This window comes from Pituophis catenifer, unplaced genomic scaffold, assembly GCF_029215685.1.
Source record: "Pituophis catenifer annectens isolate HBS135680 unplaced genomic scaffold, rPitCat1.0.hap2 SCAF_1, whole genome shotgun sequence".
Lineage (NCBI taxonomy): Eukaryota > Metazoa > Chordata > Lepidosauria > Squamata > Colubridae > Pituophis > Pituophis catenifer.
In genome coordinates, this window is record NW_027256881.1 from 246,352,120 (window position 1) to 246,379,431 (window position 27,312).

Below are 27,312 nucleotides of genomic sequence, written 5' to 3' on the forward strand. Positions count from 1 at the left end.
TTGGAGAGAGGTAATCATTCAGATAATCTGGTCCATGTCATAAGGGGCTTTAAAGGTTAAAAACAGCCCCTTGAATTGAACTCAAAAGCCAATGCAGCTCGCGGGCCAGAGGTGTAATACTAGAAGTGCTGTTCTGGAAGCATACATAACTGATAAGAGACCAAGAATTGGACTGTGAAACTAGTATAAGACAATGATTCTGTGTTCCCAGTGAGTGGCCCACTCCCTGACTCTCACAGTACTTCTCCATAGTGCTCCTCCACCCCTTTGGCAGCCTCATCCCCAAAACCAAGTGCCCAAAGACCAGGAACCAGGCACTTCCCATTATCCTCATTAAGCATCCTTGGAAGGGAGAGCTCTCAGCACCAGCAAAAACCCCAGCTGCCCTCTCCCCACGCACTACCACCCACCCCCACATATCACAAGACTCATACACACACACACACACATATGAACAGGCTCCCTCCCATGCTGCTCTCATCAACTAATGGAGGGTTCCTCACATTCTTCAAAAGAAGCTTCTTGGATGAGAAGCTAAACATTTTCAAAGAAAAAACTAAGAAAGTCCAATTGCCTTTTTAAAGCACCTTTGAGACAACCATGACCTGGATGCTTGAGAATCTCCATAGACACTCTGCAAAGCAGCTCTTTCACTCTCAAAGAGGCTGGCTGAAAAGGATCACTCCCGGAATCTAAGCAGAAATCAAAGCTTGGATTTCAGGAAGGTCCTTTTCCAGCTAGCTGTCAGGAAGTAAGATTCTCCTTTTATCTACTTTTTCACTAAAGAACACCTTTGATTATGAAAAACAACCAACACAATGTTCAGTTGTTGCAAATCTCATAATACTTACTGTTGCTAGCTAGCCACTCATTAAGATCTATTTCACGTGGTAATATAACTAATTCTTTGAATTCAAAGTCAGTAATCCTGGACTTCGTATATTCTGGTTCAAGATACAGTTTCTTTTCCTCTGTTGCAGGCTTTTTACCATTTGGTTTTCCCTTGGATTTCCTGCAAAGGAAAAGGAGAAAAAAGTAGATCATGGATTAAAATCAGAAATGTAGGTTATCTAAACTTATGTTTTCTCCAACTTAGCCTAACCTCCAACATTTCTCTGAAACATCTACTAACACTACAATCACGCCATAATGTCATATGGTTCTTTTTGTGTGAGATTAAGAAAGCAGCTACTCCCTCTTTTGCACAATTCCAATCCCCAATTTTCATTCTAATCTTCTTAAAAGAAAAAAAAATCCTTTATATGTGTGTACTTCCATAATCCAGATTGTAAAACAATATCTTCAACTTCAGGGTTTTTTGCTGGTGTTCTGAGAATTCTGGGAGTTGAATTTTATACAATAGGAAAGGAGTCCAAAGTAAAGTTTGCTATTTCAAATAATAAGAGAATGAAGTTTTGTTTTACTAATCAAGGAGATAAGCTACCTAGAATTAAGGAGAAATTTCTTAACAGTGAAGACAATTAACCAGTGGAATGGTTTGCCTTCAGAAATTGTGGATGCTCCATCACTGGAGGCTTTTAAGAAGAGACTGGATAGCCACTTATCTGGAATTATACAGGGTTTCCTGCCTCAGCAGAGGGTTGGAGTAGAAGACATCCAAGGTCCCTTCCAACTCTGTTATTCTGTTCTGTTTATAGTTCTTGCATAGTTCCTAATATATATCCTAATAATATATGGCTACATATATGTACATTATTGACAAATGGCATTGTGGATTGTTAAATATACAGAATAACTTAGTCATTAACAGTTTGTCAGTATTGATAAGGAGTGCTGTGAAATTTTTTTAAAAAAGATATATGGAACTTCAAAAGCTTTATTTCAATTTTGTTGTATTTGTTTCTTGACTCTGAATTATATTAAAATAAATCTGTAAGTCCCATGCTCTTGTAAGAATCACTTTTGTGATACTATAGCCTTTTTTTGGGGGGGGGGGTATTTTACATTTAATGAAGTGAGATTCTGACTCACAAATTTCTTTCTTTTCATTTACACCTCAATTTTTCTCCAGATACTTCAAGGCTGTAAAGCTCAGGTTCCTAGGTTGTCTCCCATCGAGTCAGGCTTATGCTTTTCCTCTGGCCTCCATTCAAGCAGAGTCATGATTCAAATGCCAAATACTATTCAGCAAAAAGGAATGTGGAGATTCATGCACTTGTGAAAAAACCTGAATCTTTATTTTTTAGTCTAATGAACTATTATCATTGGAGGCCATCGGACTGACCTCTTCTTCTGCAGTGCCAAGCTACAATCATTGGATCCATTTGTCCAACTAGTAAACAGAACAAGTCCAGTTGAAACACAGCTCTTTGCCTCAAGCTAGTGAAGAAAGCACACCACCCTGTGTTTGCCTCATTCCAAAGAAAGTCCTGTTCAACCTCTTGATAACTGCAGACAAACTGGCTGGAGTTGTATGGTATGTTCTTTAAGGAAAATCTCATCATAGAAAAGGATTTGAAAAGCTAAGGAATAGACAAAGAACAAAGAATGCAGTAGTCCTAAAAATAATATTTGCCAAAATTGCAATTACTTCAAAAATTGAGTGAGATGGAGTTTAATATTACAGAGTCCTCAGCCTGAGGTGTAATCGTAATGGATTTCTTGCTCCAGTAACAGGTTAAGCTCAGTGACCTTTGAGCATCCTTTTAATTTAATGATTCTATATATCTAACTCTGAGTAAAGTTTAAAGGCAAACATGGACCATTTTGCCACATTCAAAGAGATTCTTTTAATAGGGTTTCTCTTTGGATGGAAGTAAACTACAGGTAAACTTGGGTTGGTTGACTTTTTTTGCTAGCTTCAGGTGAAATGCCTCATTTCAAGTAGTTTGGTACTATTTACTAAGCAGGATGAGCTGGAATTTGACCCTCCTGGGTGACGAAAAAATTATAGAGTCTGCTTCAAATTATTATAGTCGAGCTATTGACAGTAGCAAGAAAAAGTGGTACCACTGTTTTCCTGTGGAGGAAAACATCATACTAAAGATAACAATTCATATTGTTACATTTCCTCATTTAAGATGGAAGACTGCTGCTACTTCAAAGGTGAGATTGAAAAAAATACATTGTATGCTTTTAGGCAAGAGCAAATAGCCACAAGGAGGAAGGGAAGAGGACAAAGAAGACATTATTACGTCAAGAAACCAAACAGCCATCATAAGGTAAGCATACAATCAATCAATCAATCAGGGAGGTATTTTAAGAAGCGAAGATCTTGAAATTAAAAATAAACAAAACATGACTGGTTATATAATTGATATTAAAGCCTGCTTACTCAGAATGCATGTAATTTGCTGAGCTATCTGTTTTCAGCTTGACAAAGCAACGTAAAGCATCCAAGGGTCTCAACTATTTAGGGCTGGAAGGCACATTTGAAATTTTAGGAACATTCATGAAACACCATCAACCAGCAGGCAAACCACTGATACTGTTCTCTGCTCCCTCTCAACTCTCTAAAAATTGCCTACCATTCCAATTTTCTTTCATCTTTTAGAGAGAAAGTGGGCACCATTTTAAACAAAGCACTGAGCTTCAGACAGTTATCATTTCTATTTCTGAAGAATGTTTACAGTGATGCTGAAGGTTAATATTCTGCAGCATGCCAACTTGGATTCTGAAGGAAGTATCCATGGGCACAATGGTGCACATAAGCAACATATTTGGAGATCTAGAATTTTTTTTTAACATGTCATCATGTCATATCATGATATCACATGAGCAGCCTGAAAATTAATAAAATATGTTCATTCCACTTTCCTTAGAAAGTCACGTTGAAGATATTTGGGGTAATAACATGTTTGAAAGAGCTGAAAGTGTGTTTTACAAATGAGCAGAGAGTTCAAGATTTTCAGTTCAGGGGTGGGCAGCTGTTTGAAATACTGGCTGCTTTCAGTTCTTGCAGAATCCTGGTTCCTATTTGTAAACATAAATGTGCTGGGCAAAACAAGCAAACTATTCACACTAAGATTTTTTCACAACTCATCTAGCAACGTCAATGCCCGCTTCTGCATCACAAGATATTCTTTCCACCAGTACCTAATTAATCAGTAATCCTTCCACTAAAAATACAGAATACATAGTTAAAGAGGCTAATGAAAAGCCTATTTCATGCAAAGTCTATTTCATGATGCTTAAATGTCAATTAACATTCAGTTTACGGGTAGGCTTTTCTTTCTTGGTGGCTCAAAAGTCAGTTTAGATCCCTAGGGAAATAAAACTAACTACTGTAGCCAGGAGAAACAAATGTGAAAACAATTTTTTCTCTCTCAAGGAACAACTGATCCAAAAGTTACCCAAACCAAACTTGATAGACAAATCAGAGAAAAGGGACAGCAAAACAGAAACGAATGCCAGGAAAAATAGGTGGCAAATTCTCCGATAGATAAAGATGTGTTGCGTTTAACTTTTTCTACACACAAACACAACCACCTACTTCAAATATAGTTGAGAAGAAGCATTGTTGGAAAAATGTCATTGTAGTAGAGATTACATAAAGCATCCTCTTCATGGAGGCTCTCTGTCAGCCTCAGGGTTATTATTTTTGGGGCTCACAAAAGCTCCTACCAGCTTCTTACTTGGACCAAACTCTCCAAGCACATGGCCAATTTTTGTTCTTAATTTTATTGTGCTTGTCTCAGAGAAAATGGTCCCTGACAAATGACTCCCAAGCAAATCTCAGCTTTAAGGCTGAGGGTGGGAAAAGGACATATAAAGTTTCTGGGAGACAGAACTCAGACATTCATGCCTTAATCCCAACTGCTTCCCACTGTCTTTTGATTTTACTGCATCACTGAATAATTTCTTATATCTACTCAGAGGATGGGATGAGTTGTAGATTCTGAAACAAAAAGACTGCCCATTTCTGTATTAAAGGAAAGAAAATTGCTCCCTACCTTGCACTTAGTTTGTATGCTTTATCTATGAGGTTCATTCTATTGTTTTTATAATCTTATTTTTTAAAATCTATATGAAAATTCATTTTTCAAAAAAGTATCTCAAAATACAATCCTTTATAGTGATATTGTTGTGTCTGAAGTGTCTATGGGTTGAACTATTTGCAAATTCAAAATGCTAATGAATAACTTAATTCCAGTTCACACATCTTTATAGTTAATTGCACACAGCTATGATCTCAATAATTAGCAACAACTTCTTATAAATAACAGACCTAAATAGTTATTATAATAAATTTCAACTGTAGCAGTTAATAATTAGGTTCCAAAAAATTTTTCCAAGCATCATTAATACTTCACTTCCAAGATTAGCATTGACGGTTTTTAAAATTTGATGATGTTGAAAACTTGCAAACCAACTTCCAAACACACTTCCTTGAGTTGCACCGTTGGAAGCACATTATTTTGTACCTGGAAACTAATATCAAGGAATAAAGCTTACACCAATTGTAAAAGTCCCAAGCTTAGCTAAATACCTCTTTATAAGGATGCATTTTCTTTTACGGTATACAGAAATTGTAAATGCGGGATTGAGTACTTAAGTCCCTTATATGAGAGGGAGATTGTCCTGTTTTAAATGAATAATCTAGATACAAGGACAACTATATAAATGTATTTAACTATATGTACAACTACAAAAAAACAGGTAAACAGCCAGAAGATTCGCCAGAAGAAAATTATAAACATTAGAAATGTAAGTGTCACTCATATCTTCTGTGAATCTTTCAGCCAAATCAAGTAAATTAGAAATGAACTGCTTTCAGGGTCAACTGTACCACTGTAGTCAAAATAAAAATTATAAACTGTGTTTAAATAAAACTACATATAGTTTTAAGCTATTATTCATCAAGAGCTCAGAGCATGCACAGTAAAGATGACGACTAATCAGAAGAGGTTAACAGGAGATTATATACCTAGTTACATAAATCACAATTCTATTAAAGGTACACAATTATAGTCAGTGGGATTCAAATTTTTTTTACTACCGGTTCTGTGGGTGTGGCTTGGTGGGCATGGCATGGCTTGGTGGGCGTGGCAGGGGAAGGATACTGTAAAATCTCCATTCCCTCCCAATCAGCTGGGACTCAGGAGGCAGAGAATAGATGGGGGTGGGGCCAGTCAGAGGTGGTATTTACCGGCTCTCCGAACTACTCAAAATTTCCATTACTGGTTCTCCAGAACTTGTCAGAACCTGCTGAATACCACCTCTGATTTTAGTCTTTGTCCAATTTACTATCTAGTCTTATTTACTATTTAAGTTTTGCCAGATGGCCTTTACTTTCAGGGGTGATGTTCTTTATTTCAAATGTATATAAAACAAGATGAATAATCCATTTTACAAGCCATAGTTTCAAACAATCTTATCTTTTAACTTTGAATTTGGCAATCTAGTCATCCTTTGGAATGCGTATAAATATCAAACTGCAATCCAAGTACCAAGTATGCTTGTTATTTTCCTGGAAACACAACTGAGAATAATAAATTATAATTCCATGTCTTCTCATCCAATCATTTTGCAAATTACAATTTTTTAAAAATTTAGCCATATGAGAAATACTGGCAGTTCCAGAATAAACTACAGTTAGTTGTTTACTTACAACAGTTCATTTAGTGACTATTTGAAGTTATAACAGCATTGAAAAAAGTAACTTTTGACCGTTTTTCACTTTTATGAACATTGCAGCATCCCTATGGTTATGTAATCAAAATTCAGGCAAATGATTCATATTTATGACAGTTGCACTGTCCCAGAGTCATGTGATCAGCTTTTGTAATCTTCTGATGAGCAAAATCATCAGAATCTGGGGAAGCCAGATTCACTTAACAACCATGTTACTAACTTAACAACTGTGGCAAGAAAGATCACAAAATGGGGCAAAACTCAATAAATGTCTCAATTAACAAAAGAAATTCTGAGTTCAATCCTAGAGTAAATAGAGTTGTACAATTTGGGAGAACACGAAAGCAAATAAACCTATGGAGATTATTTTTCCCCCTTTATTCCCCAGTGCCCTCTAAGTTCGAGACAAATTCAAGGATAAGTAACAAGAAATATACTTATTTATTTATGTACTTCAACAGCTAGTTTGGTATAGTGGGAAAAGATATCAGGCTAGAAACTGGGAATCTGTGAGACCTTATGCCCAAAGCCAGCTAGGTGACTTTAGGCCAGTCGTTCTCTCTCAGCCCTAGAAGAAAGTAATGGCAAAACCATTCCCCAAAAACACTACCAAGGTAACTGCACAGAGTTGTCCATGTAATTACCAGAAATCAAGGCTGCTTTGAAGGGTGTGTGTATACAAATATAAGCACACACTTCAGATAATGATCAGGAAAGTTACTAGTAATTCTGTAAAATCATAATAAAACCTTTCCCAATCTGATGTCCTCCAAGTTTTCCACCATAAATTCTAGTCTGGGTGACTAATGGAAAAAATATAACAGGTTTTAAAACATCTTATGAGCACCAAGTTGAAGAGGGCTCTCCTAATATATTCTACCATCAAACCATTGATGAAAGTTTAACAAATTTAATAAATTACAACACAGAACATAAGATGCTAGAAATTCTAGATGGCATGTAACAATGTTCCCTAGTTACATAATTCAATATACATATACTCACATAATTAAATCATAATGTGATTTGGCTGGTTTTGTTTAACACATCATATGAACCCAACCACTATGATTTTTATTACATAGTTTATCTTACTGTGAAGTATTCAATAAACTATTATAATAATAACTTAGCATAATGTTCAAATACTACGGTAGTCACTTTTGGCTGGTTTCTATAAGACAACTAGCTCCACAGCACTAAGTATTAAATATGATGCATAGAGGCATAACATTCTGATGACACTCCATTTGTGAATTTTGTGCTTTTGGGGGGGGGTCAAAGTATTTAGGAATTAAACTCAAAATTAAAATCAAGTAAGAAAACATGCACAAAAGTAATTTTCCTCAGAACTCCAAATGGTTAACTTCAAGAGAGAATCATACACAGAACTGAGCTTTGTTTCCTACATAAACTTTCACTTCTGAAGAAAAAATGGTTGACACAAAACGTTGCTTGTCAATTTGTCAACCACAGAAAGAAATGAAAGTTTAATAATGAATACTATTGCTGTCACAAGAACAGATCATGTCTTTTTTATTGATTCTAGCAAATTTCAAAACATGATTTGGGAATTTTCAGATGATTTTCTTGTTTAATTAACTGTTACACAAAATAAAAGTAAAAACCTCGTGATATGGAATGGCTTGGTTATGGCATAGTGTAGTATTTATGGAAAAAAACTGGCTGAGAATATAGTTTTTTTTATTATTAAGACTAGACTTGCTGAAGTCTTGGATGACAAGGTGACAATGATGGCTTAGTTACATTCAGGGAGATTTGGAAAATGCCTAACTTGACTCTGCTTGTGTGTTATAGCTCCTACTCCACCCAACAAAAGAGAAACAATTATTTCTCTAAACATTTATTTAAAAAAAAACCAAAACAGTTTGCTCATGCGTAGGTTCCCCAGGATCTGCCATGTGCCACTTGTCTTCAGGCAGTGTTCTCTGTCTGTTGACAGGCCGCGCCACCAACCCAAGGCAGCTCCCGATCTCACAAGACCATAATTCTTAAAGCAGCTCCAGTGAATGCTCTTCCATGGGTTCTGTAGCTTCCAAACACCATGCCATGCCATGTTCTCAAACAATTTCCAGAGCTTCCAGAGGCCATGCAAGAGCATACCTATTTGAACAAGGCCACTGAAGTCTCCAAAAATCACATGAGGATGGGAGGGGGCATGCTTTTCAGAATAGCTATTATCAAGTGTGGATGAATGCTGGGATGTCACCCAAAACATTGTGACATGCCACCTTCAACAGGCATGTTATGGTTTCACCTTTAATGATATACACCAAAGCTTTACAAATCACCCTGTTTAATTTATTACAAACACACATGAAGTATTGTGAAAATGTCAGCTTAGATATATCTGGAGAAATGTTAGCAGTAAGATAATTAACATACATCTTATCATATTCATAATGCTTTATAATTACCTCAGATATATACCTAATCACATCACTATTACAGCTTAGGTTTCATGTTTGTTTGTTTTTAAGGTATATTCATCAAAGAGGATAGGAAACTTGCAGTCCTCAGGCTACATGTAAACTCTTTTTATATGGTTTCAGAAATCATACTGTGTATTTTCAGTGGTAAACCGCTAACAAACAAAAGGATTATTTCTTGCCATTTCGGCAGAAAATGAGATAATACTTTGAAATCCCAGTCCCAACTGCACCTCTGACAATTCTGCCTTCCTCAGTGATATATTTGACCTTGTAATAGAGGTTTTTTTTAAAAAAAAAATATGGCTGTTGAAGTATCCTGACTGACATTTAATAGTTCTATCACTTCCTTTTGCCCTGTTTCCATCAAGTCTTTTTACTGTTTTATGATGGATGGATGGATGGATGGATGGATGGAACAAAGGAAGGAAGATACGTTACATATGAAAAATCTTTTTGTCCCTAGTTTGGACATAATATTAAACCTTGGCCACATAGAATAAAACTATCCCTTGGTCCATTATATTAATCAAAAGTCAATTAATACAGAAATCGAACAACTACAGACAATCCAAATTTGTCAATCGGTGATTACACTGTCTTTGTTTACACTGCAGATAATTATATTCTCCATGCTTGTCAAAGCCATAACACCTGATACAATCCAAATTGTTAATATACTGTATAATTCAAGGGCATTACTGATTTTTCAACCAATTATAGATATTGAAGCAAAATGTGGCAATAGTGGGACAAAGTAATTTCATATGAGTAGGTGTCCCCTCACCCATTTCACATTTTTGGCATAGTGAAGTAGGCTGCCAATCTTCCTCATATAATCTCTGAGAGTACAATAAATGATGAAAAAAAATCCTTGTTGAACTAGACGTAACATCAAAAGAAATATACTTCATATTCTTTAAGATTAGTAATCAATTTGTTAAAATGAGATTTTAACTAAGATTGACTTATAGCAATACTCTTTAAGTGTTTATACAGAAACAGAAATTCCAATATAGACAATAATTGGGGAGTTTAGCTGCTACTGCCTCTAGACCAACTTGTGAAATCAAGAAATATTTTAATGTAATTCACTGTCATTTCACAATGTTAAGCAATCTAAATTTCTTTTGCAATAATGGAAATGTTTAAATATTTGACTGGCAATAAACTGATCTAAAGTGTTAATTATCTCCACTTATCAATACTATCATTTCAAATAATCTCCCAAAAAACACTGTCCATGATTATGGAATGATCTTGGAGTTAATTAAATTAAATGAGGGGTTACAATGCATATAGAAACTGAGCTCTTTTCAACCAAATAATTGTGCAAATTCATACTAGCTTTGTCTTTCCTATTGAGCAATTGTTGTGTGACTGTTCTGTGAAAAAAATGGGGAAAACACATCTATCAGTATAATTGATCTATAGTAGTGTGGAAGTCAATCGAGAAAATGCTTCAGTATCTCAAAGTGGGAACGCTCCAGGAGGGACAAATGGAGAAGGAATATGGGACAGAGAGTAAAAGAAACGCAACAGTGTGGTTTGGCTAGAGGGCAAGCAAGATAGAATCGTGGTTGATCACACATGTGTTAGAATGGAGCCATGGATTTGGCTCTTTTTTGTCCATCCAATGAGTCCTTCTCAAGGACCTGGGATATGCAGATGTTTAATAATATGAAAGATGATTGAATATTGAAACTAATTTCTATGAGAAGCACCAGTAGCAATTTTTCAACCTATCAATATATTCCAATATATGGGAATATACATACATAACTCAGGATTGAACTGTGGAGTCCTTAATGCTTTCTAAGCTTGGCTGTTTGTTTGCAGATGCTTCATTACCCCACCAGTGCCCCATGATATTGCCTAATTTATTTATTTATTTATTTTATTGAATTTCTATACCGCCCTACTCCCGAAGGACTCAGGGCGGTGAACAGCCATAAAATAAAACACATACATATACAAAATTTAAAATCAAATAAAATGAATTAAATAAATTTGGCTGAATTGATACCCATAATTTAAAATACCCATATTTTAAAATACAGTAAAAATTGAAAATTTACACTTAAAAGGGAGAAGATTTAGACGAGGCCAGCTTGATGAAATAAAAGAGTCTTCAGCTCGCGGCAGAAGGTGCGCAGATCCGGAATCCTCCGTATCTCTGGGGGGAGCTCATTCCAGATCGTCGGTGCCCCCACAGAGAAGGCTCTCCCCCTAGGGGCCGACAGCCGACATTGTTTGGCCGACGGCACCTGGAGGAGCCCCTCTCTGTGGGAGCGAACTGGTCGGTGGGAGGCTATTGATGGTAGTAGGCGGTCCCGTAAGTAACCAGGTCCTAAGCCATGGAGCGCTTTAAAGGTGGTAACCAGAACCTTGAAGCGCACCCGGAAGACCACCGGGAGCCAGTGCAGCTCGCGCAGGAGAGGTGTTACATGGGAGCTCCACGCTGCTCCCATAACCACCCGCGCGGCCGTACTCTGCGCCAGTTGGAGCCTCCGGGTGCACCTCAAGGGGAGCCCCATGTAGAGAGCATTACAATAGTCCAGACGAGAGGTGACGAGGGCATGAGTGACTGTGCGTAACGAGTCCCGATCTAAAAAGACGCAACTGGCGAATCAGGCGAACCTGATGAAAAATCCTCCTGGTCACGGCCGTCAAGTGCTCTTCTAAAGACAGCCGTGAATCCAGGAGGACGCCCAAGTTACGAGCCCTTTCCGTGGGGGCCAATGATTCGCCCCCAATAGCCAGCGATGGCGCCAGCTGACTATATCGGGACGTCGGAAACCACAGCCACTCGGTCTTGGATGGGTTGAGCCTGAGCCCGTTTCTCCCCATCCAGATCCGTACGGCCTCCAGGCACTGGGACATCACTTCAAGGGCATCGTTGGGGTGGTCCGGGGTGGAGATGTACAGCTGGGTGTCGTCAGCGTACAGATGGTACTTCACCCCGAAACCACGGATGATCTCGCCCAGCGGCTTTACATAAATGTTGAACAAAAGGGGCGAGAGAACCGATCCCTGCAGCACCCCACATACAAGGGGCCTCGGGGTCGACCTCTGCCCCCCTGTCAACACAGACTGCGACCGGTCAGAGAGAAAGGAGGAGAACCACCGTAGGACGGTGCCCCCCACCCCTAACTCCTCTAGCCGGTGCAGCATGATACCATGGTCGATGGTATCAAAAGCCGCTGAGAGGTCTAATAGGACCAGGACAGAGGAACAACCCCTGTCCCGAGCCCTCCAGAGATCATCAACCAACGCGACCAATGCCGTTTCCGTGCTGTACCCAGGCCTGAAGCCCGACTGGAACGGATCTAGATACGACGCTTCATCCAGGTACTGGGGAAGCTGTCGCGCAACCACACTCTCAACAACCTTCGCAACGAAGCAAAGGTTGGAGACTGGACGATAATTAGCCAATACTGCCGGGTCCAGGGAAGGCTTCTTGAGGAGGGGCCTTACCACCGCCTCTTTCAGGGCGGCGGGGAAGACACCCTCACCCAACGAAGCATTTATAATCCCCTGGAGCCAGCCTCGCGTCACCTCCCGGGAAGCCAGCACTAACCAGGAGGGGCACGGGTCCAACAAACATGTGGTCGCGTTCAATCTACCCAGAATCCTGTCTACGTCATCTGGGGTCACAGGATCAAACTCATCCCAGATAACTGTCTCAAGACCTGCCTCCGTCACCCTCGCTGGATCTATCCAGTCAGAGTCGAGACCTGCCCGAATCTGAGTGATTTTGTCATGCAGATACTGAACAAAATCCTCGGCTCTTCCCTCCAAGGGGTCCTCCCGCGCTTCCTGGTGGAGCAGGGAGTGGGTCACCCTAAACAGGGCGGCCGGGCGATTATCTGATGATGCAATAAGAGCAGTAAAATGGGTACATTTTGCTGCTTTTATCGCCACTAGGTAACTCCTAATATGAGATCTTACCAGTGTTCAGTCAGATTCAGAAAGACTAGCCCTCTAGGCGTCTTTTCCGGCGCTTCATCTCCCTCAGCTCCTCAGTAAACCAAGGAGCCAGGCGAGATCGGCGCCGGGTCAGAGGCTACAAAGGCACGACTCGGTCCAGGGCTCCAGCAGCCGCCCTATCCCAGGCGGCCACTAGATCCCCAGACAAGGCGTGAGCCAGAACTTCCGGGATTGGCCCAAGCTCCATCTGGAACCTATCAGGTTCCATCAGGCGCCTGGGGCGGTACCATCTTATCGGTTCCGCCTCCCTGCAGCGGGGTGCCGCAGTTCAAAGGTCAAGGTGAAGGAGCGAGTGATCTGACCATGGCAAGGGCTCGATGACTATATCCCCTATCTCGAGATCACTCAACCACTGTCCAGAGACAAAAACCAAGTCCAGTGTGTTTCCCCCAGTGTGCGTAGGGCCATGAATTAGTTGGGTCAGGTCCATGGCCGTCATGGAAGCCATGAACTCCCGAGCCACCTCAGACGCCTCACCCACGGATGGCAGGTTGAAATCCCCCATGACCATAAGTCTGGGGATATCAACCGCCACCGCGGCAATAACGTTGAGTAGCTCGGGCAGGGCTGCCGCCACGTGGCAGGGAGCCAGGTACGTGATCAGCAAATCCATCTGAACCCCGTGGCCCCACTTCACAAGGAGGGACTCACAACCAGCTGTCTGAGGTACAGTGGTCTCCCTCGGCCTAAGGCCTCTCTAATGATAACCGCTACTTCCCCGCCCCTCCCCTGTGACCTTGGCTGATGGAATGCGTGGAAACCTGGTGGGCACATTTCTACCAGAGGGACCCCTCCCTCTGGGCCCAACCAGGTCTCCGTAATACCCGCCAGGTCCGCTCCCCCCTCGTAAACAAGATCACAGATGAGGGGGGCTTTATTTACTACGGACCTGGCGTTGCACAGCATCAGGCGAAGGCCCGGGCCCTGAAGGTCTGTACTACCTGGAGAACGGGTGGAGCCTTGGGGGCCGGAGCACCCTACTGCTTGAAGACAGCGGGTGCGTGCTCCCTTAACATGATATGGCCCCCTGCTCCCACCATATCTACCTCTCCCACACACAGTACCGAGGGTAAAAACACAGTCTGGACCAGCTCGACCCCCTCCGGATTCCACCCCCCCGCCGAACGTCCTGGCCAAGCCCGACTCTCCCCCTAGTGGGGCTCCAAAGCCCGTCATCGAGGTAGGCCCTCGATAGAATGGAGGGCCAAGCCTGCAAGAGGGGGGAGTCTCACAGACCAAGAAGCTCCGCTGCTGAGTACATTGATCATAATGGGTGACACGACCATATCCTGAGGGTGTATATAAAGGACCGAGGAGAAGACAAAGGAATGGGGGATCTCAGAGACATATTCGCAGGACCTAGTCCCCTGTCCCCTCACAACAGAGGACATAGTCCAAAGCCAAGACGACCACAGTTCCAAGGGGGAAATAGATCTAACCACCCTCTCACGGTGGTTAGGTCAGCTGGACAGCCCCCTCTTGTGGTGAGGTGGTAGCAATGAACCGATGCATATAGACAGCGTCCGGGGGTCAGGTCCAAAAATCGCCCTCTCACGGCGGTTTGACCGATGGTAAAGACCGATGGTAAAGTCCCCTCGCTGGTAAAGTGCATATATGTAGAAAGCCTCCAGGTTCAGCCCCCAGGGGCTCCGACACCTGGCCACCCTCTCACGGTGGTCAGGCAAATGTCTAGCCCCCTCAGCCGATGGGATGCAGCCATGTACCAGTCTCCCATTCAGGTGGAAATAGCCCTCTCCAGAGTCAGGGGGGTTCAGAATAGTAATAGAACATAGCGCCAATGAGTCCCACAGGCTGACAGTTGGTCCAGGTAGGCCCAGTCCTAAAGGGGAACGCTGGAGGAGAGAGAAATGGGGCAGAAATGGGGCAGTTATCTCGAGCCCCCAGCCCTCCACACAACCACAACCACAAATTGAGGCCTCCCAAGGTCACTCCGGGTCTTTTCCGCCCCAACCGTGGTTGCAGGTCTCCCAGTCCTGTTGGTTCATTGCCCCCCCAACTCCACTAATGAGGTAGTGAAACTTCTTCAAGCAAACAACCAAGCTCCATACCACTACTATCAATATTTTCTTTGAAGCTCTTGAGCAAGCTCGCAGTTAGAGAGCCATAGCAACGTATTTGGATAGTTTATTAATATACATGTTGAAAATGTAGAGCACACACCCTCAACCTGTATCTCTAGTTCCAAGGCCAGCAGCCTCTCTGCTTCCACAGCAAACTTGATCTCTTCCCGCTCTAATAATGTATACAATACATTCCATTCCTAAGGTACATGCACAATTTCCTAAAGCCTTCATCAACTGTTCATTCTGTTTTTCACACCATGTGAAAAACAGACTTTCCTTTACTCTCCGCACCCTTAAAGTAAGAAAAAAGCAAGAGTAAAAGCTTCTCTTTCTACCCAAAACAGAAGGACTCAGTGAAATGAAAGTAAAAATCTGGTAAAACATAAAATATTTTGGACATAAAGGAAATAAGAGTCATTGAAGAAGACCCTGATATTTGAAAATGTCAAAGGCAATTAAGAAGAGACTCCAGAAAAGATATGAACTCCTGGTACTATCACTGATATCACGTCCATGAGTTTATAAGAAGCAGTTGCTGGCAAACAATCCTGGTGAACTGATCTTCAGTTCAGAGTCAGAAGTGACTGAATAATTCAACAACAGGAAACATCTCTTCCGTTAACCACAAAATGAAACCATTTTTTCTTACAATAATGGTATGAGACAGAATATTAAGTTAATAGTTGTAAACATTCCATATAATAACCCATAGTCATCTACCACCACTTTAAATCCTTCTCCAAGTTCTGGCCAAGTTGTAGTTTTTATTGTAACAAAAAGTAAAAAACAAAAGGAGAGGAAATAGTCATATTATCTGCATTTATTACATTTAATTTAAATATTCAGTCAGGTTTAGTATTATCTTGGCTCTTTCACTCACCTGATCTCCCTTATTTTTGGAGTGCAGTCTTCAGCATATCACTTAAAAGCCAAAACTCTTTAGCTTGGAAAGTTGTATGCTTCTGAAAGCAATAAAATTACTGATGATTCTAGGTAAGCATTTTAAAGATCTTTTTGTTGAAATACTTCAATATCAAAACACTTGAAGGCGTACAGATCCTTTTTCTAAAAAAAATTGCTCAAAAGGATTTGAACTGGGTAATGTACAGGTAGTCCTCGACTTATGAACACAATGGAGCCCAAAATTTATATTGCTAAGTGAGAAATTTGTTAAGTAAATTTTGCCCCATTTTACAACTTTTCTTGCCACAGTTGTTAAGTGAATCACTGCAGTTATTAAGTTAGTAACATGGTTGTTAAGTGAATCTGGCTTCCCCATTGCCTTTGTGTGTCAGAAGGTCACAAGAGGTAATTGGTTCACCCTGGGACACTGTAATCGTCATAAATATGAACCAGTTCCAAGTGTCTGAATTTTGATCATGTGACCATGGGGATGCTGCAACAGTCATAAGTGTGAAAAATAGTCATAAGTCACTTTTTTCAGTGCCATTGTAACTTTGAACGGTTACTAAATGAACTGTTGTAAGTTGAGGACTACCTGTATTGAATAAAAAGCTACAGCAGAATAAATGTTTGGTAAACACATTGGTTCAGTATAATTGTCAGCACCTCCGTTTCCTTTGAAAATGCTGTCTGCCTTTCAAGACAAAGATAATCTCATTACCCATAAATTTAAATGCATCAGCTCTTTAATTTTTGCCGGCACTTTATTATTCTAATTAGGCAAGCAACAATGAAAAAAATAATAGTTTCCACCCATATTTGCATATTAGTCATTCTTGTACTTGCTTTTCATTTCCTTCAGTCTCCCAGACAGAAACTGGTTATCTATGTCTTGCTGTTAAAAAACAAAACTGGTTTTCTAAAAATTCCAGAAACATTCCACTGCATGTGCAAGCATGTATTCGCTAAGTTTTCCTATTGGGTATTTTGGCAGAAGAAAATGCCAGTACTATTGCTACCAGAAGCAAAACTGCATTGTTTTTTCTGTAGGCGAGCTTTATACCAAAGTTTTCTAGTGATAGATATGAGTGTGCCATTCATTCGTGCCTTTTCCGAAAGAGGTATTTCCCTCTTTAGGAAAAATACCTAAAATATTTTCAATATGGTACAGCCAGTAAATGTCCCTTAAGGTTCACAAAAGGGAAAAAAAAAAGGCAAATTCCTTTGTCGAGCTGCATAAAGTCGGAAATCATTTTCCAACTTATCTTTTCTAGACATGAGCTAATTGTGGGCCCAGTGAAATCGCCCTCACAAAAGAAGGTAATACAAAGAAAAGCAAAACACTTTTTTTTAAAAATTCACTGGTAGTTTATTTAGGAAGAGAAGGAAGGAAGAGTGTTCTTTCCATGCCAGGGAAAAGGTTTTATTTCATATTCTCACAGCAATACTTTGCCTTAAAAGGCAATAGCTACATTGGTGCCTGATCGGATGGGAAACCTGGCAAGCTTGTGAAAGAGGCCAAGTGCCACTATGTTACTTCATAATCTAGCCTTCTCAGTATGAAAAAAAGGTCTTCTGCACCAGGCATGACATTGAACTAATGGTAAGTCTAAGAATGATTCCAAACGTATTTCTGGAACAAAGTATATTGAATTAAAGACTCCTGAGTCACTTTTCAATAAAAGTCACAAAGAGTCAAGATTTGGGGGTGGGGGACAATTTCAGGATGTAGAGGCCAATGCCACTGCCAGGGAACATTGCAAGCAAATGCTAACAAGTAAGTGGTGGGAGTATAAGGGAACACACAATGATCAACACAACCTTCCTGTGAAAACAAAGGGGGAATAGCACAGTAAAAATACAGGATACAGATGTTTTAAATTAAACTAGTCAAATAAAGATTTTTTTCCCAGCCACTACGCTTAAATCTAATCATTTTAATTAAATTTATGTAGCTCTAGTGTCACATACTTCAAAATGCAAGTTACAGATACAATTTTGGAATGTTCTTCCACATCAGCAGCCTCTGTAAGTAGAAAACTAGTATATCATGGGTAAAGGATCTAATGAGTTCTTTCCAGTTCTTTCTGTTTTCAGGCAAGCTGTTTTTTACATGCATCCTAATGTGATTTTTACCTTAAACGTCTAGTCCAATTATTTTTCTCATCTTGCTAATTACACTGACCAACAACAATGGTATTAAATTAGTCCTCTTCTAATATTTTAAGCATTCCCACTAACATAAAAAATAAAAGTAAACTACAAGAACGCCAAACTTTCAAACACTGATTGCAATTCAGGAAAATATATTTAGCATTGCAAAAGGCTTGCATATTTTAACATGCCTTCCATCCTTTCTCATACTGAATTGCACTTAACTGAGCCACAGTTAACACAGACAAGAGTAGCACATACGGTGTGTAAATATAGGTAATCCTCATTTAGTGACCATTCAAAGTTACAATGGCATTAAAAAAGTGCCTTAAGACTGTTTTTCATATTTATGACCGGTGCAGAATCCCCATGGTCATGTAATGAAAATTCAGATGCTTGGCAACTGATCCATATTTATGATAGTTGCAGCATCCAGGATCATGTGATTATCTTTTGGGACCTTCTGATAAGCAAAATCAATGGAGAAGCCAGATTTAATTAACTACCATTTCACTAACTTAACAAGTGATTCACTTGCAGTGATTTGCTTAACAACTGTGGCAAGAAAGGTCGTAAAATGGAGCAAAAGTCACTTAACAAATGTCTTGCTTAGCAACAGTACCGTCTGCCTGTAAATGTGAACTGGTGGGACTACAAAATAGAGAAAACAATAGAATATGTGGATAGTGGGCTTGTCAGAACCTGGAGACAGAACTTGGCAAAGAGAAAGAACTGGACAAAATCACAAAATATAAAAAACGGCAAATACAAGCAGAACAACTGTGACAAAAGAAAGCAAAGACAGTATCAATACTGATAGGCACCTTAGGTACAATCCTAAAACATCTGAAGCATCTCTTGAACATCATATCAGCACTGACAAAAACACCACCATGTCAATTGCAAAAGGCAGGGTTACAGTTTACATCCTGTGACAATAGCTTAATATTATTAAACAACAGTATCTGTTTATTTCAGATGCTTCACAAGGAGTGATAAGTGAATAAAAATGCCTAATCCAGTCTAAATATTTGGCTGATTGTGCTGCCAACAATAATAATGTAACTTGTTACACATGGGTTTGATGTTAGAAGATGCAAAATGAAGGCAAAGCCTGCTTAATATTCAAACTAACAAGTTAGTCTTTAACAGCATATCATCTTTTGGACTACAACTTCTATCATCCTTGGGAAATACTGCTATTAGTCTGGATTAACAGGACATGTTATCTTTCAAATATTCTGGAAACAAGATGGAAAAGACATGCACACAAAATATACTACTGTGGAACTATTAGCAACTATTAACTATTAGGAACTATTGGAACTAATTCATTTTTTTATTTCAATGCAAAATAACTAATTTATACCACCTCAAGAGATTTATATCCCATTGCCATTTCTCATTAAGCATGCTGCCCATATGCTGATCAATAGGTACATATTAATGAAGATAGAAGCAGATGCCAATATTTATGTTACAGGTTTCCCATTATGAAGGGCTACAGTTGGTCCCTATTGAAAGACAATAGCACTGTAAGGATCTCCCTTTATTCTGCACTGAAACACATTCTATTTTTTAAACTCACACATATGTTGCCAGTCAGAGGGTTGTATCAGCTGAGGACAAGAGGCAATGACCTGTTTACGAGAACTTATGGTATCAAGCAACTGTTTAAAGGGACATACTATACAGCATATTTCGGAAAAAGACAATGAAAAAGAAAACTATTCTGCTTCTGAAAAAGTGGGAAAAGATGGCTGTACCATCTAGGTATTGATAAACTTACTCATCTTTTAACTTGCCTACATTTCTTTTCACTTAAAGTAGTAGCTACAACTATTATCAAATGGCAATAAATTGCTGCCCATTTTGCATTTATTTTTATGCATAATTCAGTTGAAAAAAGGCAGTTTGGTTTGCACATTTGCTTATCGAAGCTATATTAAATACACCATGATTCAATCAGGCAGCAAATTTTATTAGCTTTAAAAATGAGTTGAGAGAAATGATACAAGATGTGTTAAATCTAAAGATTTGTCAGCCTTAAACAAATAAAAACATATTGGCTGTCATAAGTTATGTAATAGATAATAATATTTTAAATAACTGAACAGATATATATTTTTAAAAATGCCATTTTTCAGACTAGTCCAAGATAGTGATTTTAAAGTCATTTACTTTAGCTGTGGTGTAACAAAAGTACACGCACTGGTCAACCGCAAACAGTAAAACTTAGCAACTGGAAAGAGTGAGAATAATATTAAAACAGGATGTAGGAAAGGTTATCTTTTTGTTCATAATTGCAACAAAAATCTACAGACCCAATTCCATGAGGATGCTATAGTACTGATGACCAAAAATGACCATTTTCACCTATTGCTATCCACTGTTCCATCCAAGACAGCTCAGCTTCTCAGAATGTATGTTTTCTGTTCCACAGTCTTCTGCAGGGAAATATTTTCAACACGGCACAACATGTCAGCTGAGATCAGCCATCTTATTGTTGTTTTAAATTCCCTGGAGCGAAAGAACAGGTAATAGGCCTGTCTTTAGCTCAAACTTGCCTGGTCTTGCCAGAAAAGCCAAATAGGGATGGAAAAAGCTCCAAACTGAAGCAAATTGGTTTGTTTTATGAGAGCAGAGGAAATTCAGACATTTTCCATATCTCCCCACCACATCTGGTCTCATTCACTTTGTGACTATAGCAACAGGATTCTTCCAAGTTGGCCTTTTGGCATTTGTATACTGAAGCCAATATATGAAAAAGCTGCTGGAAGCATACGTATATTCTAATTAACCGTCTGTCAATATTTAATCCATTACTGGATAAGATGAGCAGCCTATTATCAAACAACACCTGAACATGAAGGTGGCCATAGGCTTGATAGGACTGGCATTCAAAGCAGAAGGAATCTTGAATTTTCTGACAGGACGACTGACAAAGCAATACTATTTCCTTAAGATTCAATCAGTTCTATTACACAGTATAATGTTTCACTTTATCAATATATATTATCTTTCTGGACATACCATAAAATATTTAAAAAGTTGGTTCGCCCCAAGGACTTGCAAGCATGCACAATTCTTAGAAATATGGGAGATTCATTCCAAGTATTTTGATAATTTAAAAGTAAAGATAAAATTTCCTTCAAGTCGAGCTCCATGTTGTAATTTTCTTGGCAGCAATACAGAAGAAGGTTGATATCATTTTCTTCTGTGACATTTTATCAACATACTGTTCTACCCTGTAGCTAAAATATTCCTCGAAGAGCTCCTATCCAAGTGCCTGACTCTGCATATTTTTTTAAGCCCAGGTAAGGGGAGCCAGAGAAATGCCATCTGCTGATAAAGTTGCAAAACCTTAAATTTATTGTTCACTTTCATTCTCTTTCAGCATCTGTTTTCAAAACTTACAAAATTCAGTTTTGTTATTCCATGGCAATGTAAACAGCCCTCATTTTTATTCAGGTTAAGTTCTAAGACTCCAGAAACAAGAGATATGGAAAAGTTCAAATTATTGAATTTAAAAAAAGATTTTAAAGAAAACATTATTTTCATGAACATAACCTATATGATGAATGATGAAATGAATGATGTACAGAGAGTTAAAATTAAAGTAAAGTTACTATATCAAAATCAGAAATAAAAAAAAAATATCTAAAGCAAATCCTTGGCTTATTCTGTTTCAGTTTCCTGGTCTTCTTCAGCTTCTTCAAATTTCCAAAGTTCATCAAAGGCTACGGGGAATATGCTGGTCCTGGCTTTTTTCCACTCTCTCTCTGGGGATGTGGGTTGTGAGTCTGAGCCTAGAGTGTGGCATATATACTGCATTCACAACAATCAGTGTGTGTGTGTGTGTGTGTGTGTGTGTGTGTGTGTGCGTGCGCGCACGTGCGTATGACCACACATCTCAAATTCATGAAACTGAAAAACCCTCTCTTCGGGCCCCATACTAGACAAGATCTGGACCAATGAGACTGGTAAATGCAATTGGGAAAAGTGGTGCCTCAAAACTAAAAGACCATCCCATCATTTCAAAACTTGCATTAGAGGCAAGTCGTTCCTATAATTACAAAGAAAATTTACATTTTAAACCATAACCTATTATTTTGCTAGACTGTTAGTCTTAGGTTTCCCCACGAAGTTGATGTAGAGAGACTCACTGAAAAATGGTATAAAAAAAATTGTTTTGCCAGTATCAAAGTACTTCTTCAATTAATAACTCCTGATAATCTTTTAAAATGTAATTAGTTTTAAAAGAGTAATAGTTATGAAGAATTTTCACAAAATATTTTTGTTAAATTAGAAACTTCTATGAAAATTACTATTTTCGATGGCAGTTCTATCTTTTGTGCCTCACTTTTCAAAAATTAAATAGAAACTAATTTCTGAATCTGAACCAAGTCCATGTATTACTTCAAATTAATATGATTGGATATAGACTCCAATATTCTTGAGAATGCTGAATTTCTATATGCATATTCTGCAAAGAATTTTCAAAGCATCAAAAATACCTCTACAAATTTATACCCAAATCATTTGGCTACAACAAATATGGCATTTTAGAATGAAATCTCTAGGAGGTTGCTCTGTAAAATAACCACACTGGGCCAGTATTTTTTGACACACATCAGGGCAGCCAAAGGTCACAACTCCAAACATTTCAGTTTAAAAAGTTTATTATTTCATTTGCATTAGTATTATATATACACGGTGAAAGAATACATGAATATTTTATCTGTGTTTATTACTTATATATCTTTTATAAAACAATTAAAACACTAAGACTTGAACATATTAGCAAAAGCTTTAAGTGGCTTTCTGAGGCACTGAAATTGTAAGGTTAGAGAAGAGGTGGGCAATCTTTCAACAATCATGACCACACAATCTTTTTTTGGCATTATTCTATTCATTAAGCTTTGATGGAGTCTCAAGTGGACAGAATACAAATTTCCAGAAATGTTTTTGCATGCAAGGAATGTTGTTCATTTGTTTATTCATTCATTCGTTTTTAAGAGGCTTATTATACCATATCCTTTTATTCACTATGAAAAATCAATTTATCTTCAGTGAACTATCAAATTTTGGATATTTTTCCCCCAAACAGTTCTAGGATGTACAAAAAGGGATTGGGTAATCAGTACTTTATCATGCCTTCCATTCCAGTAGTCTACAAATTTTGTTTCTTTCTAAAAAGAAATAAGAGGAATCACAAGCAAGCCATGATGTAAACAAAAACAAATACACTTTTGTGTCATTATTTAATAAGTTTACAGTTGAGCTTACTGAAGCAAAATCTTTAATTTAATCATAAAATATACATCTATCCATCATGCACAACTATTACATAAACTTGCTTTTTTCATCAGTTTAAATAAATTTTTCCTTCCTGCCAATTTTCTACCAATGAGGTATGTACTACTTGATGTATTTCTAGTAAGAGGCAATCGAATTTCAACTTGGAAAGATTAAAAGATGCAGAACTCCAGCTGCAGACAATAATTTGCTCTGTCAAATGTTTGGGTTGCTGAACTATTTTAGGCAAATGGAAAATTTGAGAAAAGAACAGAACACGATAAAAATAGTTCAGACAACTCCCAAATTACATTTTGCCCACTGGTCTCCTGCTCTTTTTTAAAAATACTGTTTAAACAAGTTTCTATATTATTAGTTTTCTAGCAGGGTTAATCAGTAGATCAAACTGGGAAAGAGAGCTTTTTATTTAAGCTTCTTACTATCTAAATGAGGAATTAGATGTTCCATTAGAGATAAAATTTAATGTATTTCTTAAACAAAGATTTGTTATAAACTTGTTTTAAACTGGATAAGCATGTAATAAGTAAATTACTAGAATGTTTTATTTCAAATATTTTCTCTTTTACTTTTCAATTAAATTAAATTGCTACGTCAAATTACTATAAAATTGATTGTGGCCTGTACATATCTACCTAGTAGGATTGCTAATGCTGTTATATTATTTCTAATTATCTATTGCGGGGGAAAGTTCTAGAAGGCAGAAATTGTATTCATTAAAAATGTTATATCAAGAATAAAGCTAGGCATGTAACTAAATAAATATGGAATAACAACTTGCTTGTAATTTATTTCAAGAATATTTCATTGGCTGTACTCTAATGTACTAATTACTTAATCAATGCAGCAGACTTAGACAATTTAATATTTCATAAAATCCCATCAGACTCTGCCACTGAATAATGTAATGGGCAGCCACAGTATCAGAGAAATAACTTCTTTCAGTACTATACTGTCTTTCATTTACAGCTACTTAACATTCAATAAAAGGTGGTACAAAACTACAGGTTCAAAAAATGACTTATTTTAGTTAACCACTGCAGATATAAATGGGTTGGCTTCCTCCCCTGAGCTGTTGACATCCATCTCAATTTCCTACTTTTTATTCTGAATCGATCTACGTGAAAAAATAATGTCCTAGTAATAGTGGATAAATATAAACAATACTGGGATGGACACATGTTTTTAATTGCATAAAAAAAGATAACTCTGAACCCTCTTGATCTCTCCTCCCTAATTCTCTTAGCAAACACTTTAACAAAGGCAACTCATCCCAACTTTTATATAATTAATGTGTGGCTGTTCGACTGATTTTAAGCTGGCCTATTTTCAGACTCAGAGGTCTATTCTGTAATGACAATTTAATGGAGCCCCAAAAGAAGCAATATAAAAATTATCAAATCAACAGTTCTACGTACATTTTAAAAATGTTACTGAAAAAAATATTTTGAAAGTTACTGGCAGAGACTATCCACCATCGTTGACACTCATATTCAAAACTATTTCCCTCCAGGTGATAGACATGTTGTCTGAGAATTTTGTGAATCGTCTATGACACATCCGGATGGAATCAGATTATAAAATATTAACTGATTCTATTTATGCATTTATTCTTTGGGGCCCGTATATATTGTTTCCTTGTGCCCCTTTTCTAATACTTTGACTACTATCTATTTGCTCTAACAGAACTCTTAAACATTTGTACCATCAATCCTGCTAATTCATTATTCCAAGCAGAATTTGGTAGTGCAAAGAAATCTGCAAAGAATTGTCTCTTTCTGATATCTTACTTGAGTATCTGAGCACGTTTGAAATTGCAGTTTGGAATTTGTTCCATTGCTTGTTTGAAAAGCCAAATGAACTAAAGAAATTCTTCACATTTTTTCTTTGATTCAATCATATGCATTGCTTAAGGTTACAGAAACAAATACACAAATTCTATATCAAGAGCACTCAAATTCAGTGATAAAAAAGAATTGAATTCAGTTACTTATATAAATTAAATCCCATAAGCACATTTTCAAGATTCCCGGATTTTATTCTGTTCTTGATCACAGAGAAGAGAAGACTGTCCACAAGGGGTTGAAAACCTGCTGCTGAATTACCGTTTTCCCTCTCACTTCCAAGATTTCACAAGACACCCTCATGTTTTTAAATACATCTTAGCAAACATAAGAGCTGGAAGCTTTTTGCTATTGATTCATTTGCTCTTCTTGTTTTGATATGATTTTGCCTCATTTTGAATTATGCCAATTTTTTAATGCATCTCAGAATACCAAATTCCTAAATATTGAAGGGGAAAGAGAAAAGGAAGAGTCAAACATATCTCTTTTTATAATGTACTGGAATATGTATTTTCTAGGCCAAGGTTCTCTTAATGAACATGTAACACACATGCAAACTTTAGGTGTCTGGTAATTAAGAAGGATACCATGACTGTATGATGCTATCATCTTTTCCTTCTTTCTTAATTAGTTTGATTCAACAAAAAAATTACAGCCCACACTATCAGGCAAACCACAACTCCACCTCAGAACAGAGTCATTGCATTTAACTCCCTGTAAGATGATCATATTCTGTACCAAGTCATTAGTATTATATTCACAATTTATGGTGCTTTTTGCTGGCAAGTTTGCTATTTTTTCCATTTGCCACGTCATAGCTACTATGCGTACAAGTCAGGGTCGGTCACTTTCATACAGAATACAGAAAGTAATGCAGCTGATGAAAACTTAAAACTTATGATTTATAGAAAAATATGTTAATTTCAATTTACTGACATGGATTAAAAATAAATTTGTGTCCTTTCCATGGATAAATACCATAAACAGGGCAGGAAAGAATCAGCATTTAAAAAAATGTTAACTTCTAAAACACAGAAATGATATCATTATGAATATATGCTTGATTTTCTAAGCCACATTTATTAGCACTGTTCCACAGCAACTTGTGTATACATTTTAGCCAAATTTACAAAGTTAAGAGGTATAGTTGTGCCATATAAGCTCCTCAGGTATCAATCAAAGAAGACTACAGGTTGAAATCAGGGGTAGGTTCTACTTATCTTTACTACCGGTTCGCAATGGGGCCGTGTACGGGCTCATTTCTGCGCATGCGCAGAAGCTCCCTGATGACATCGGGCTCGGTGGGCGGAGCCTCCTACTGGTTTTACTACCGGTTCTATAGAACCTGTCTGAACCGGGGGCAACCCACCACTGGTTGAAATAGAAAGTGGAGGATGAGGAAGAGGAGTGCTGTATCTTTACAGACATTAGTGTTGTGCACTGAATCTCAGAATAGTAATAAAGCAAATTAGAAGCTGCCTGCAGCTTCAGAAATTTAGGTCTAAAGAAATTATCCAGTTACCCCAAAAAGCCTAAATATAAGAGTCATTTTCATAGCATCACGTGGCAATCCCAGTAACCATACCCTCTCCCCAACACACAGAAACACATAGATACACACAAGAGATGATATTCTAACAATTCACACTGATTGACATAAAAACCCAACCAAAACAAGATGTCTCACAATAAAAAACTACCACTCAACGTTTAAAAGTACATTAGCATTTTATTTAACTAAGATTTATTCCTGCGGAAAAGTAATTTCCATTTTATCTTTTCTTTTATGTACACTGAGAGCATATGCACCAAGACAAATTCCTTGTGTGTCCAATCACACTTGGCCAATAAAAAATTCTATTCTACTCTATTCTATGTCTACAAAAGAATTTCTGTAGTCACAATGGCAAGTACACTCTCCCATCAGAAAGCTGTCCTTCTCTCACAGCTCAATGTTATGTTACACTTTTCTATGAA

The 27,312-nt window shown here is 38.2% G+C and overlaps 1 protein-coding gene across 2 annotated transcripts in view; it reads right to left on the reverse strand.

Annotated features, from left to right (window-relative positions):
* Positions 1-27,312, reverse strand: part of MOB2 (MOB kinase activator 2) — a 127,309-nt gene that overhangs the window by 7,509 nt on the left and 92,488 nt on the right. For both annotated transcript variants that reach the window (XM_070932958.1, XM_070932949.1), the window contains exon 2: positions 852-1,012. In XM_070932958.1, coding sequence (XP_070789059.1) covers positions 852-1,012 — 161 coding nt within the window. The remainder of the gene's footprint in view (positions 1-851; positions 1,013-27,312) is intronic.